The sequence below is a fragment of the Eschscholzia californica genome, unplaced genomic scaffold, assembly GCF_041429995.1.
Source record: "Eschscholzia californica isolate CP2 unplaced genomic scaffold, dmEscCali1.0.p SCAF_6, whole genome shotgun sequence".
In the NCBI taxonomy this organism is placed as follows: Eukaryota; Viridiplantae; Streptophyta; class Magnoliopsida; order Ranunculales; family Papaveraceae; genus Eschscholzia; species Eschscholzia californica.
This window is the reverse complement of record NW_028238483.1, coordinates 34,795,886-34,811,775: the sequence shown is the minus strand read 5'-3', so window position 1 is coordinate 34,811,775 and position 15,890 is coordinate 34,795,886. Positions and strand designations below refer to the sequence as shown.

Here is a 15,890-nt window from a genome sequence, read left to right as displayed (position 1 = left end):
ATGCACTCGGTCGAACTTATGAAATGGCTCCCTCAACATTTTGTAAACCATGAACACTTTTTCAGACATGGCATCCATGTATCTTGGTCCAAAAAATATATCCAATGAACAAAGATAACAGCATTTGAAGTAAGATCTGCTAACAAATGAGAGACAAGTCTGAGGGAAAATAATATTTTAAAGAAGCATCGGACAACATCAATGTCATGTGTTGACATTATAATATCACGTGTTTACATTATAAGAATAACAAAAACCCTAAAGGCCAATACACAAAACAAAAAAGAAAACTAGAAAAATAATAGACACAAAAAGACAACCATCTCCTTAAACTAGGCTACCAATATACTATCTACATATCATATCCCACATTTTGATAACCCCCATACAAAACTAATAGATTAACATAACTTTTGATGACCCTCAATTCTGGTTAGCACTATTATTTCAGCCTCACCCATGATCATACTTTTAACTAGTTCTGGTTCTCTGCTTCGCCTTTCATCTTGTGCAGTTTATCTGCGTTTTCTTTCTGCCTTTGCCGAGCTTTTTCACAAGGGCTTCGTCAGCAGCCCATTTATCTGGTGCCTTGCACATTGTCATATTGGGGTTTCTAGTTCTAGCCTTTCCAATGTGGGTGTTTACATTGAGCAGCAGGTCTTGTCTTTACTGTTCCAGCACTGAGTGGACAAGTTGTATGAATCGGTGGGACCATACAGTTATACTGCAAACACAAAGAACTACTCAGAGGAATATCAGCCGTTGGATTCATCTCAATCCCTGTTAAATAATTCTGCTGTAAATACAATATCTGTATACTCCCAGCCATTAAACCATCAACAAAGTTACCGGGTACCTGGCCAACAAGTTCATTGTCGTTCAGATACAGATTCTGAACCGAAGCAAAAAACGCTGATATATGACCGGATAACCGGTTGTGACTAAGATCAACGGTTGGGATTATAACTTTATTGTACGGTCGGAGATTTCCAGTGAATGAGTTTCTCTGTAACTGAAGATTGGAAATGGGAAATGTGAACAAGTTTGCCGGTAAACTGCCGGTGAACTGGTTTGAACTAAGGTCTAAGTAGTTCAACCGATTCAACCGGGTTAAGAGCTGGTCAACTCGTCCGGTGAGTCGGTTACTAGATAAAGAGAGATATTGAAGTGAAGAAGGAAGAGACCATCGAAGAAGAGAACCAGAAAGTTCGTTGTGTTTAAGATCGAGACGAGTTAGGGTTTGAGAGAAGAAAGGAGGAATTAAACCAGAAAAATGATTATGACAGAGAATGAGATTTGATAAAGAATGAAATGTTCCTAATGATCGAGGAATCGAACCAGTGAACTGATTATAACTGAGATCGATTGTTCTAAGATTTTTAAGATGTGATAAAGATGAATGAATTTCACCAGAGATGAAGTTTCTACTAATAGATAGAAATCTAAGGTTTTTTAATTGAGAGAAAGATTGAGGAAGAGTACCTATGATTTGACCGGGAACAATGGAGAGTTCAACAAGAGCTGAGAGTTTTCCGATGGAAGAGTGATCGATTCGACCTTTTAATCCTGAAGAACCAGCTCTTATATCACCGAGATTTAAAGAAATGACTCTACCGGAACTGCAATAAACACCGGAGAAATTACAAGGATCAGAAGTGAAATCCCAAGTATAGAAGAAATTAGAACCAGGCATGTCTGATAGAGATTCTGAAATAGTTTGTAATGCTAAGAAATCAAGAGGATTTAACATTGCTAATACATTGTGAATCATCAGTACATAGAGATATAGAATCGAGATTAAAGATTTCTTCATTTCTTCTTCTTCTTCTTGTAGAGAGAGAAACAAATAGCAAAATGCTAGGTTACCAGTACAGAGAGACAGAGAGTTTCCGAGGGAAGAGAGGTTTTAGAGCGAGAGAAGGGAGAGGGTTGAGAGAGAGAGAGAGAGGGTTTAGAGAGAAGATGACTTGGGAAGTAAGTTTCAATTAAGAGTGGCTTCACAAAGAAGGTGAAATCAGTAGTAAAGCTAAAGCGGCAAATTACAAAGCAATTTTACTTGTCTTTCTTGGGACTAGTTAGGTTCCGGTGGAAGAAAGGTTGTGAAAGCCTAAAAGATGGATACCGTGGTCAGAGCGAGCGATGTGGAGTGGTGGTGAAGAAGATGGAGAATAGAGGTAAAAACCGTAAAATCAAGCCATTCAGAAAAGTGGGTTGTCCTTATTGACGGTGCGAGTTATGTAAAAATCACTGCTATGTAAAAACCCTTGCGTACCCAAAACACTTATTGATGGTGCGACGAGCTATGTAAAAAACACTGCTATGTAAAAACCCTTGCGTACCCAAAACACTTCCTTCAATCTTTTCGGGGGCTTCGGGTAGACAAAGATGGGGCTGTAGACAAAAAGTGGTGCCTAAAAAGATTCATTTCAGTTAGAGACTTAGAGCAACTCCAATGTGGGGCTCCGGCTCCCAATTTTGGGAGCCCCTGGATTTTGGGAGCCCCGGGGCTTTTCACAACTCCAACGTTGGGCTCCCAAGAGGGGCTCCCAAATCTAAAATATGCACATGTGTGGTGTATGTGTGTGAGGGTTGTGTTTTAATTTTCAACTATAAATTATTAATTTTAAATATAAAATTGAAATTTAATATTATGTTAGAGAGAGAAGGAATTTTGAAAAGATGAAAAAAAATTAAAAAAAGAAAAAAATTAGAGAAATGATTGGAAAAACAAATTTAAAACAATTTATATTTTTTGAAAAAAAATTTAGTTTAAAAAAAAAATTAAACAAAATTAAAAAAAAACTAAATAAGTGGGGTGGATCCCCTTTTTAGGGGATCCACCCCAAATATGGCCGTTGGGAGACCCCCGGGGCTCCCGGGTTGGAGGGATGGGGCTGGGGCTCCCAAATTCAAATTGGGAGCCCCAGCCCCCAGCACGTTGGAGCTGCTCTTAATATAGACAAGGCTCATAGTGTCTGCAAAGATGTTCAACTCTATGTCCCTGATAAACATTCGAGCTACATCCAGAAATAAAATTAATTCAGAACAAATGGTGGAGAGATTAAACCAAATGAAAAGGCATGAATAGTTTCTTTAGTACTACTAAATACTTCTTTCAAGACATTACAAGGATAGAAGAGCAAGAGGAATAACCACTCTCCACCAAACACTCTAATATTCTCATCACCAATCAACTTTAGATAGTTCAACTCTCAACAACAAAAGAAACTTTAGATAGTTCAAAATATAAATAACTAGCTAAGTTTCTTCAAAAATCAAGATAGAAAACCCACATGGGATAGCTTCCTCCTCAGAGATATGCAAAAATCTCAAGTGATCTGAATAGAGGGGTTTTCCAATGACAACCTTCTGATGATATCCATCATACATTTGAGTGAAGAGCATGATTCTTGATTTCTCCAAGTGATTCTTCACATATACTTCTTTCATGTGCATTTAGTAGAAAGATAAAAAAACAAGAAAAGTACGAGCTAAAAGGACAATAGCTAAATATACGAGAGTAAGTCTTGAAGGAAACCCAAGAGAGACACATAAACATGAAGGGGCAGTCAAGCAGTGGTTAACTATTAAAGAGAAGTTAGTGACTCTATATATTGATGAGCATGAGACCAGTGATATGGAAACGGATCATCGTACCTCTCCGCCTCCGGGTTTGGTTCTATATCAGGAAGTTTCTTGAAGCTCATTTTGTTGATATCACAACAAAATACCTTGTCATATCCTACACGAAACACCATTCGTGGAGATCGTTCTTCTTCATTCTCTTCTTCAAAAAGAAAGACAGTGAAACCAAAGCTTCCAACTAAATCCGGATAAGAAGTAGTCAACGGTTCAAGATTTATATGATATTTAAAATTCCACCCTGTATAATTAGTTTCCATTTCAAAGAAATCAAGAAGCGTGTTACGCTCGTTGCATACTCTACCAAGGTACATATGACCTTTGCACTCCCCAAAGTATCCAATCTTCCCTTTATACTCGCCAGGAAGAATCGGAGGCAAAGGCATTTTCTTTACTAGTTCTTGCTCGATATCGAAATAAAGAGAAAATGCATCATCTATCAAACTGCTAATCCAATGCAAGTTACCGTTCCAGAATACACCCGCTACAACAAATGTATGTTCATGCCCTTTGAAAGGGGTTTCACAAATCCTCCAAGCCAATGTTTTGGAGTCATAAATTTCAATATAACATGAACGTGGATAGGATTCTCTTATTGCAATAAAGACAACTTGATAATGTGGTGATTTAAGTGGATCAAAAGCTAGGCTAGCCATACAAGTTGTACCCTTATATCTCATTTCAATTGAACCATAATAAGTTTCTATACGTGTAGATGAAAGAGGGGGAAGGATTTTGTATTGTTTAGTGGTGGGATTAAATATGTAAAACTCGAGATGCTCATCCCAATGGTGGATAGAAGGAGAACTCATACATAGAAGGAGAACTCATACATAGAAGAAGACCATTACAAGATCTTGTAATCCTTGATTTTACAAACAAATCCCTGTTACCAAAAGGTAAGGCTTTGAAGGTAGTAAAGTCGGTCAAGTTGTTGCTGCCATTGACAGCTCCTCCCTCCACAAAATTGATATGACTGTAACAATGCATTTGCAAGAAAATACCAGGGGTTGGAAGGGTTTTTCTAAAGATGAAATGGTTGATAATGAAAGTTGGATTAGAGATAATTGAGTACCAATTTTTTGAAACAGATTTAAAAACAAGGAGGGGTTTCCCTGGTAGGCGAACTAGTATTTGAGTAAGGAGATCAACATTACTTGCTACTATTGATGATGATGATGATGGTACTGATGAAATCTCAGAAGACAACTCCATTATCCTAATGAAAGATTAAAAACAAAGAGGCAATACTTGATAAACAAGAAACAGAGATACTAGGTGATGTGACTAACCTGAGATTCAAAGATGAAATACACAAAAGATGTTCATACGGAAAGGGGAACTCACTTACCTCTTTCAGGACCAAATATCTTCTGTAATAGCCTGAGAGAGAGCGAGAGAGAGAGAGAGAGTTGAGGGTTTAAAGGTTTATGAGTAAAGGTAAAGTTCTTTTTGTCATTTTTCTTACTTGGTAGTGGTTTATCCATTTCGGTCCTCGATTTAAACCAAAACCAGAACCATCTTAATCGGTTTCCGAGAGCAACTCCGATCCAAGAGTGGTTGTGAGAATAGTCCCACACGAGAAGGGTTATCTGGTAACCAAGAATATAATTTTTAGGTCATCTCCACTCATTGCATGACCACAAACTTAATATGGTATCAGAGATAGGCCCAAACGTGATGGCTTTAAAAGACACATGTGTTCCGCGTCACACGAAAAAAAAAAAAGCATAAGTTAGGATAACCACGCCACACGTGAGGGGGAGTGTGTGACTTGTCCCACATGGGAGGAAGTGAGGAGGGCTATCTAGCAACCTAAAATATAATGTCTAAGTCCTCTCAACTCATTGCCAACCGGTTTCGAGTTAAATGACCACAAAATTAACATGAGCTTAGTTATTAAAAAAAAAAAAAAAAACTAATTTTTCAACCCAAAATCAATTTAAGAGATGAATTTTGGGTTTGTAGTCCAAAAAACTACACCTAAACCTACTTTTAGTTCACCCTAACCCTAATATGGAATATTAAGTCAAAATATTAATTTAAATGGAGATCTAGTCTAGGGGTGTACTCGAGTCGAGTCGAGCCGAGTAGTAAGATGTTCAAGCTCGGTTCGTGTATTTGACTGTCGAGTTCGAGCTCGTTCGAGTAATTGTCCACTTGTTCAAGCTCGGTTCGTATAAGTTTGAAAGAGCTCGAACTCGCATTGTTTTAAGCTCGTTTATCAAAATACTTCAAATTAAAACTTTCTAAATCATCAAAATACTTCAATGATCATTTGTCACATACAATAATAATGATTAATGATTCATATTTCAATAGTTTTTTAATGGTTGATATTTCATGTACAAGTTTCAATACTAATACGTAATTATGTACTATACTACTATAAGAGTATGTTAAACGAGTTGTTCACGAGTAGCTCGTGATACAGTAAAAAATGTTCAAGCTCGGCTCGTTTATGTAAACGAGCTTGATTTTGAGCTCGTGTTAAGCTCGGACTCGTTAATTTTCGAGTCGAGCACGAGTAATAGTCGAGCCGAGCTCGAGCAGCTCGTTAAGAGCTTGGCTCGTGTACACCCATAATCCAGTCCAAATGGTTCAATCTCTATAGAAAACACAGATCTATATGTTTCATATATTATCATAACAGAAATGATGCTATGCTCGGTGCCAATCCCAGCCATAACCCGACGCGCTGATTTGGCGCGACCACCCGAGCATAGCACCTACAGGGACAAAAGAGGAATGGATATCTTGGGTTTACAGAAATGGTCCCTCAAAAATACTTTAATTATAGATAAGGGCTTCCCTTACAAAAATGGGTAAAATCATCTTCCTCTTCAGTCGACTTCCTTTTGAGTTTCTGCAATAAACGGCTCGGTATGTTTTTTCAACAAGTTATTTCTTCTTCTTCAAAGGAGTCCAGTCATTAAGACGTTCCTTAATCAACCGATCAGATCCCTGTTTATATATTTGTTACCTATTTTTTCAGGTTATGTTTCTTCCTATTGGTGTGCGAATTTGCCCTAACTTCTACTGTTCACTGTTATAGATTAGTGATTTTCTTATGTTAGATTAGACCCCGCACATGAACGATTTTCACCTCACTTAACCACCAGCTACCGTGGTATGAAGTTTCATTCCAAAACGGGAAGGCCACGACATTGGCAAAGACACGTTTCGCCCTACCATTATAGTGCGCATAAACACCGTGAACCCCCAACATGCTCGACGACCACCACCTTGGTGTGAGAGGTACCCGAGTCTGTTAGAGCTCACGGGTACCCGAAACCCGAAGGCGGGTTTAGCCTGATCGACCCGGTGAAATAAACGAGACGGGCTCGAGTTTTGAAGTGCTACCCGGCATCCCGCCCGTTAATATTTACCCGACATAATCCGCTTAATAATGTCATCCATTTATACAATAATACCTATATATATTGTAAGTATGATTGCTTGTATAACACATAATTATAAATTACTACATATAGGTATATGATGGTGGACCGTGGATGTGACAGTTGTATGGTTATGGTGACCATGGTGACAAAATATGGTAGTAATCCGCCGGCAAAATGATGTATAAAATAGGTTAAATGAACTTTAACATGTCAACATTATTAAGAGAAACTAAATTAATTAAATTTCAGTTTCGGTAGAATTTTCGATAGCATGAAATAAAAATAGTTTGGTTACCTCGATCGAAATATTTTGAATATTTGGTGAAAACCCGTTACCCCACACCACCTGATACTCGAGAAACTCGAAAGTTTTGACAGACTTTTTAAAATTATTTCTTGTATATTGCTCATCAGGTTTCTCTCATTGAAGTTTTTCATCAATGTTTCTAGTTGAACGTCTAAATCAGAACAAGATCTGAGGCATTGAAATTCATAGGTTGATATATTAATGTACTAGTAGGGCTAAAAATCTGATATACATTGGCAAGAAAAATATTGTTTGGTCCATTTTCTTCTAATAAGGTGGTTACTTGACCAACAACTGTTAGTCCAGTTAGTAAGCGCATTTACTTCGCCATGCAATGGTTCTAGATTCGATTTTGTAGAAGTGAAAATCTAGGAATATTAAACTTTGGTATAAATAAAAGTTGTTTTTCTGGGCCAATAGTAATTCGACAGTTATTGTAGTTATCACAACCCAATGCCTTTGAAATGACCATTTTAATCAATATTAAAGGTTATTTCCCTAATGACCCCCAACTTTGTGACCAGCTTCCCGCCTGGCCCCATACTTTACAAGAAACACCCATATGGCCTTTTTTTCCGTTAACTTTAACTTTCCGTCACTCTCTCTCCTCCATCTCTTTTTCTCTCTGCCATGTCACGCCACCTCATCTCCTTCTCCGACAAAGGTCGCCGGCCGGTGACCTTCAAACTAAAAAAAAAAAAAAATTTCTCTCTTCCTCTCTCTCTCTTTAAAATTACTCCGGCGAAGGTCTCCCTTCGCCGGAGTGGTCTGTTCTTGGGTCTGTACAACAAAAAGTGTCCCGAAGAACCTGAACAAGGTAAATTGATGATGTTAATGACTAATGGTGCAAAATTGTCTTGTTGGACCATTTTTTGTCGGCAGTAGCATTGCCCATATGGGTAAAGGGTAAAGATGTCAATGAGTAGTGGTTTATCGATTTGGTCCTCGAACTGAACCAGAACCATTTATACGGGTCTGCATCTCCATTTCATACCCAATAAACATTTGGTATGGACAAGTATTATTAGATTTACTCTTTACATAACTTCACAACTCATTCAATGATTTTCAATAGATACTTGTCATCAAACTCTATTAGGTGATTAATTGATTTTTTTACATATTTATTTATCTGAATTAAATCTGGCATACTACTATAAAGGTCCATGTTCTTTCACGAGGGCTTCTTGCCATGGGCTGGACAACCGCTTACCTATTTTATAGGTGAACGAGGGTATGCCCCGTATCCAATGGGCACATGTAGTTCTATAATCTTAACATTTTAGGATAAGTAATCTTAACATATAGTTAAATCACATCCTGAACTGCCTGTATGAAATTTTTAAGTTATACAAGTTTCCACATTTAAAAACGTGTATATATACAATAGTGAGATGTTAATGCGGTCTAGGAGGCTGCAAGTCTAACACACTTGATGATAAGGTAATTTAGTACAGTTGGTGTCAGCTATACAAAACAAAGGTCGGGTTAGCCAAGTCATCACGTGTGGGAAAAAAAAACCAATTTACCGAGATCATTCTTAATTGGTATAGTTTGTGGAACCCAATGTCTAAGGCAGACACTACTCGCCTAATCCAATTACGCTTACATATTTCACAATTATATCTTACTTATGTTTCAAACAAGCTAGAAGAAAAAGAGAAGAGAGATACATATTTCACAATTATATCTTACTTATGTTTCAAACAAGCTAGAAGAAAAAGAGAAGAGAGATAGCGGGGAAGAGAGGAGAAAGGGAGGGGACGAATAAATATGGTGATTAAAATGGAGGTGGTGGTGTAAGTTGACGCAATGTGCCCCACTAATAGACGGAGCATGCCCCCGTATTTGACAGACGAGAATTCAGTCCTCTTTGTAAATCAGACTGATCGTACGTGAAAGATAAGAAAGCATAAAATCAAGCCATTCATAAAAGTCTCAATTGGGTTTTCCTTATTGGTGTGAGCTATCCTAGTGTGCCCCTTAAAGCTTCCGTCAATCTTTTTTTTTGGGGTTGCCAGTACACAAGGATGGGGCTAGACAAAAAATGGTGTCTAACAGATTCCCTCAGTTATTATACCCAAGGCTCATAGAGCCTGCAAAGATGTTCAACTATATGTCCCTGATAAACATTCCAATCAAGTTAGTCAACAAACCTTGGTCGGAGTGGTAAGAGGTATAGTTTTCCAACTTGGAGGTCATGAGTTTGAGACACGCTGAAAAATTCAAAAAAACATTCCAATCAAGTTAATAACACAAAAGAAGGTTCACCGAAAAAAGGTCCAAATATCATATATTTAAATTATGTGATTTTTTGCGAATATGACCTACCCCTATGATAGAGAAACACCCTCAAGATGGTAGTAAATTCAATGTAAACACAATGAATTCAAAGAAAAGCTCAAGCATGAACTCACATATCAAATGAATACCTAAAGCATGAACAGTTTCTTTAGTACTAAATACTTCTTGAAGAAATTACAAGGATAGATGAGCAAGAGGAATAATTAACCACCAATAACCTAACTATAATATTCTAATCCCCAACAACTTTAGATAGTTACAAAAAAAAAACTAGATATATAAGTTTCTTCACAAATTAAGATCGAAAACACCTATGGGACACCTTCCTCCATAGACATGTGCAAAAATCTCAAGTGATCTGACTAGAGGGTTTTCAGCAATGGGAGAACTTCAAATAGCAGCTTTTCCAATGACAAGCTTCTGATTAAATCCATCATACATATGAGTGAAGAGCATGATCTCCTGCAAAGTGATTCTTTGCATATACTTCTTTCACATGCATTTAGTAGAAAGACAAAACAAGAAAAGTATGAACTAAAAGGACAATATCTAAATATCCGAGTAAGTCTTGAAAGAAACCCAAGAGAGACACATAAACATGAAGGGGTTGTCAAGCAGTGGTTAACTATTAAACCGAAGTTAGTGACTCAATATATTGATGAGCATAAGACCAGTGATATGGAAATGGATCACCGTACCTATGTGCATCCGGGTTTGGTTCTATATCAGGAAGTTTCTTGAAGCTCATTTTGTTTATATCACAACAAAATACATTGTCATATCCTACACGAAAAATCATTCGCGGAGATCGTTCTTCTTCATTCTCCTCTTCAACAAGAAAGACAGTGAAACCATTGAGCTCAACTATACCCGGATAAGAAGTAGTCAATGATTCAAGATTTATATGATATTTAAAATCCCACCCTATGTAATGAGTCTCCATTTCAAAGACATCAAGAAGCGTGTTACGGTCATTGCATACTCTAACAAGATACATATGACCTTTACACTCCCCAAAGTATCCTATACTCCCTTTATACTCCCCGGGAAGAATCGGAGGCAAAGGCATTTTCTTTATCAGTTCTTGCTCTAGATCGAAATAAAGAGCACGAGATTCATCTAGAAAACTGCTAATCCAATGCAAGTTACCGTTCCAGAATACACCAGCTATAATAAATGTATCTTCATGCCCATGGAAAGGGGTCTCGCAAACCCTCCAAGAGGATGTTTTGGAAGAATAAATTTCAATATAACATGAACGTGGATAGGATTCTCTTTCTCTTATTGCAATAAAGACAACTTGATAATGTGGTGATATAAGTGGATCAAAAGCTAGGCTAGCCATACAAGTTGTATCCTTATATCTCATTTCAATTGAACCATAATAAGTTTCTATACGTGTAGATGAAAGAGGAGGAAGGATTTTGTATTGTTTAGTGGTGGGATTGAAGATGTAAAACTCGATATGTCCATGCCAATGATAGAGATTGGGAGAACTCAAACAGAGAAGAAGACCATTGACAGATCTTGAAATCCTTGATTTTACAAATATACCTCTGTTACCAAAAGGTAAAGCATTGAAGGGAGTGAAGTCAGTCAAGCCGTTGATGCCATTGACATCTCGTCCCTCCACAAAATTGATATAACGGTAACAAGGCATTTGCAAGAGAATAAGAGAGGTGGGTAGGGTTTTTCTAAAGATGAAATGGTTGATAATGAAAGTTGGATTGGAGATAAGAGAGTACCAATCTTTTGAAACAGATTTAAATACAAGTAGGGGTTTCCCAGGTAGACGAACCAGTATTTGAGTCAGGAGATCAACATTACTTGCTACTATTGATGATGATGGTGATGAAATCTTAGCAGACAACTCCATTATCTTGATAAATAAGAAACAGAGGCACAGACGTACTAAACTGAAATTCAAAGATGAAATACAAAGAAGATGTTAATGAGGAAAGGGGAAATCACATACCTCTCTTTCTAGACCAAGTATCTTCTGTAAAACCCTAATCATATAGAGAGGGAATGAGAGTTGAGGGTTTAAAGGTTGACGAGTAAAGGTAAAGTGTTAGCGTCATTCTTGGTGCCATGGGTAGTGGTTTACCCATTCGGTTCTGGAGCTGAACCTGAACCATTTATTTTATTTTGGGTTCCGAATTCCCATTTGCTGAATGAGCATTTGTATCAACAATTATTATTGGATTTAATCTTATATGATTTCACACTCAGTGTGTCAGTCACTCACTAGATGATAACAAATCAGTACTTTCTATCCAACTCTGCTAGGTGATCAATTGATTTTTTTTAATTTAAACGTCCAAATTATTTTTTGTATATAGCCACATCATTGTCTTCTCCGGCCGACGATTTTCAAACATTTAAAAAAAAAAATTTCTTCCCTCTCTCTATCTCAAAATAAAAGAAATTTCCCTTTCTCTCTCTAGATCTGGTTCACCATGAAATCAGATCTAGGTCTTGTTCGAACAGACCTTCATTGAAGGTCTGTTCAGACGAACATACCATCTTTGACGGTCTCTTTCAGTCGAACAAACCTTCTTGGAAGGTCTGTTTCAGTCGAACAAACCTTCATTTGAAGGTCTGTTTGACAGATCTGGTTTACCATGAACCAGGTGAACCAGATCTAGATAGAGAAAGGAGAGTGAAAAAGAAAATTTGAAGAGAGAGAGGAAAAATAAGTTTTTTTTTTTAATGTTGAATGTCGTCGTTCGGAAAATTGGCCGGCCGGCGACCTTCGCCAGAGAAGATGATGATGTGGCGAGAAGATGAGGTGGCAGAGAGAGGTGATGAGATGGAGGAGAGAGAAATGATGACTAGTTAACGGTGTTATAAATGAATCTGAAAAAAGATACCATCTAGGTATTTTTTGATAAAGTAGGGGGCTAGGCAGGAAACCGGTCATAAAATTGGAAGCTATTTGGGAAATAACCCTAAATATTTTGACCTGAACACTCAACGAACAGACCTAGCTCTAGCGAAGGGAAACCCCTTCGTCGGAGTTTTTAGAAAGGGAGTGAGGAGAGGAATAAAAAAATTTAGAGAGAGGAGAGAGAATTTTTATATATATATATATATATATATATATCTGAAGGTCGCCGACCGCAAAATTGACAGGCCGACGTCTTTCGCCGGAGAATATGATGAGGTGGCCAGAAGATGAGGTGGCAGAGAGAAGATATGATGTGGAGGAGAGAGAGAATGTGACTAGTTAACGGTAACTGAAAAAGGGGTCATATAAAAATTATTGATAAAGTAGGGGGCTAGGTAGAAAGCTGGTCACAAAATTGGAGGCCATTTATGGAATAACCTTTATTATTATTATTATTATTATTTCATTTTTCCCCCACCTTATTCTTGATTAAGTAGATCGTAGAGAGATTTTGGAAGGAAGTATTCTTTAGAGTGCCCATGCACCTGGGGATAGGGGTGGGAATCGGGCGGGTATGGACGCCCGCGGGTAGTTCTGAGTCGGGCTCGGCCGGGTCGGGTAAATTTCTACTCTGCCCACTCGGGTTCTCGGGCGGACTCGGGCGGGCTTTTCTGAAATCTCCTTTGCTCAAATCCCGCCCAAGCCCACTAAAATATCGGGTTAGCCAGGCTTCGGGCAAGGCGGGCATCGGGCTTCGTGATTGATATTTTCAATTCAAAATAAGCTTTTCTAATCCAAACAATTTTATAAAAACCCTAAAAAAACTGCATTCAACAATTTTGCAAGTATGTTATTCATATTTTGATACACAAATATATACTCAACATTGATTTACGTCGACTATTTCTATTACATGATATATATATATATATATATATATACCAATCTAGATAGCTCTGGTAAGTATACAAATATCATATACCAATCTATGTAAATCTTGTTTAAATCTGTACAAATATATATACATAGAAGAGAAAAGGGTTAACAAGAACATTAGAGCAACCCATAAACAATATACAAAAAGAAAAGAAAAGAGAGAAAAGAAAAAGTAAAAAAATCTAGTGATGTCTTTCTTCTTCTCTGAAGTTATATTCTTCTAAAGCAATACCAAACTAACCATAAAGTATAATGGGAGAAGTTACTAGAAAGAGTGAGATAAAGAAAGAAAAGGGAAGGAAACATAAATAAGAGATGAAGTTGGATCTCTCTCACTCTTCTCATGGAATGAAGGTTGAAGCACAAGAAAAGAAAAAATGGGCCAAGGTAGATAAGACTATATATAACATATTAATAAATTTAGGGGTACAATTAATCAAACAGATGTGGGACACTCCTTCAGATCTCATCCAACGGATAAAACTAGTCCAGGGACTTGAAGTTATAATAGACATTTTACGGGCACCCACCAGGCATTCCATCGGGCTCGGGCTTGGGCGGGTGGTCGGGTGGAACAATTTACCCGAGCCCACCCTCTAAATTGTAACGGCCTGGGCAGGTACTACCCATTATCGGGCTCGGGCGTCAACGGACCTTATCGGACTCGGGTAAACGTGTCGGATATCGGGTTTTCGGGCATTTATCTCACCCCTACCCGGGGATACCAAAAGTGAAGTATGCGGGACCATAGAATTTCACTTGTCATTTTTACCCACGGCACTCACTGTTTCTTTACTTTTTTTTTGAACTCTGTTTCTTCACTTAAACATAAAATACTTCCGTTGTGAATGCACATAACAAAATTGATGAGTGCATTTAAATTTCCCTTTCTTCTCTAGAAAACTCAATCACTAAAAACAATTAAGGAGAAAAAAGAATTTTACATGGGTCACTCAGATAAAAGATACACCAACCAAATTCAGAGTTTCTCGCCTAACGTCATCGTGCAGTACAATCACCCCTCTTATTTCTTAGCAAAACCCTGACCTTCATCAAATCAAATTATCAATCCAGCCTAATCACAATCATCGACCTCTGGTTCAATGTTGAGGGCTTGAGGCGTGGAGTTGGCAATAGTGAATCTGCATAAAGTGCCAGAGCATAAACATTTGGAATGACGAGAGATTTGCTGTTTGGACTCCCTTTCTTATAATTGACTTGCCGTTTGGACTCCCTTTTCCAATGTTGCAGTTTGGACTGTCTTTTTTCCAGTGTTGCAGTTTGGACTCCCTTTAGACAAAAAAAAGGTTAAATATAACCGTTCCAAATATTTTGGACTATTTTACCCTCTTCTTCTTTATGATGTTATCATCCAACTCCATGATCAACTTCAACCAGCTCGAAAATGGGTTCATCCCTATTCTACATCTTCACCTAAACCCATGAGTGTGCATTAAACATCACTGGACAATAAAAAAAAACTAACCCAATCATGATTATTTGCAATAAGCGTGAGTTTTATCCGAAATTAGATTGATTTGGAAATGGGTTTCTCCCGATTCTACGTCTTCACTTAAATTTGGTACTCTGATTCAATTTTCAACATTCAAGTAAGAGAAAGAAAGAACAATTTTAGTGAGAGAAAGAAAGAGGAATTCTAGTGATAGAAAGAAAGAGGAAGGAGAGAAGGAAAAAATGTTAGTGTGAAGAAGTAAATCACCTCTTGAATAATGATAATTAACTGAACAGAGAGAGAGAGAGATAGAGAGAAAACGTGTAAGAGAAAGAGATATATATGAGAAGAATTCTCTGTGTGTTTTATTCATAGGTTTACATGAGTATTTATAGTTTTACAAGTTACGTATAGCAGTAATCTAGAGAAATTGGGTAACTTCATTATATATGAATGTTACATAAAATAACAACTTCCTTAATATCTAACCCTAGCCGATTTATGTATGTGGTCGGTTGGGCCTTGCATGCTTATGCATGAGGTCGGTTGACTCCTCTTGATGGACTCGGTTGGGCTTGGCCTAGTGAGATACCTAAACAGTTAGATGGTCTACTTGAATCTGTTAGATTGGGGTAGCAGTAGTGTCTTGGTAATTGCTCTTGGGAAAATACAGTTTACTTATCGGATACTTTAGATTCTAGCTCTTGAGGTCCTGTTACCAGTATTAGTTGGGCACCCCATGGTGGTCAAATCGCTAATGGATTGAACAGTTCTGAAGTTCAATTATGGGATACTACTTCTAACAGACAATTAAGAAGTCTTGGAGGTGACCATTGATCACGGGTGGAATGGATGGTTTGATTGTGAACCACAATCTTAGAATAAGATCCCACTTGGTCGAAACATATAGAAGACGCCATCAAGAGGTTGTGGGTGAAAACGATCTTCCTCCTG

The 15,890-nt window shown here is 37.7% G+C and overlaps 2 protein-coding genes across 2 annotated transcripts; both read right to left on the bottom strand.

Annotated features, from left to right (window-relative positions):
* Positions 1-190: 190 nt before the first annotated feature.
* LOC147534016 (uncharacterized) lies at positions 191-4,857 on the bottom strand. The gene is made up of 4 exons (XM_086650084.1): positions 4,718-4,857; positions 4,457-4,618; positions 3,883-4,031; positions 191-1,752 (listed from the first exon to the last, which is right to left on the bottom strand). Exons 1-4 carry the CDS (start codon positions 4,855-4,857, stop codon positions 620-622), a joined length of 1,584 nt encoding a protein of 527 aa, XP_086506210.1. The 3' UTR covers positions 191-619.
* Positions 4,858-9,741: 4,884 nt separating this feature from the next.
* On the bottom strand, positions 9,742-11,760 carry LOC147534015 (F-box protein At5g07610-like). Its single transcript, XM_086645292.1, has one exon. The coding sequence runs from the start codon at positions 11,531-11,533 to the stop codon at positions 10,286-10,288; it is 1,248 nt and encodes a 415-aa protein (XP_086501418.1). The 5' UTR covers positions 11,534-11,760; the 3' UTR covers positions 9,742-10,285.
* Between the last annotated feature and the right edge of the window lie 4,130 nt (positions 11,761-15,890).

Excerpts from the sequence above, each read along its gene's own strand:
- LOC147534016 (XM_086650084.1), bottom strand. The coding sequence starts at position 4,857 with ATGGAGTTGTCTTCTGAGATTTCATCAGTACCATCATCATCATCATCA. Across the intron at positions 4,619-4,717 it reads AAATCTGTTTCAAAAAATTG|TCATATCAATTTTGTGGAGG; the intron begins GTACTCAATTAT and ends GCATTGTTACAG. Across the intron at positions 1,753-3,882 it reads ATGGAAACTAATTATACAGG|CAATGTTAAATCCTCTTGAT; the intron begins GTGGAATTTTAA and ends ACAATGTATTAG.
- LOC147534015 (XM_086645292.1), bottom strand. The coding sequence starts at position 11,533 with ATGGAGTTGTCTGCTAAGATTTCATCACCATCATCATCAATAGTAGCA.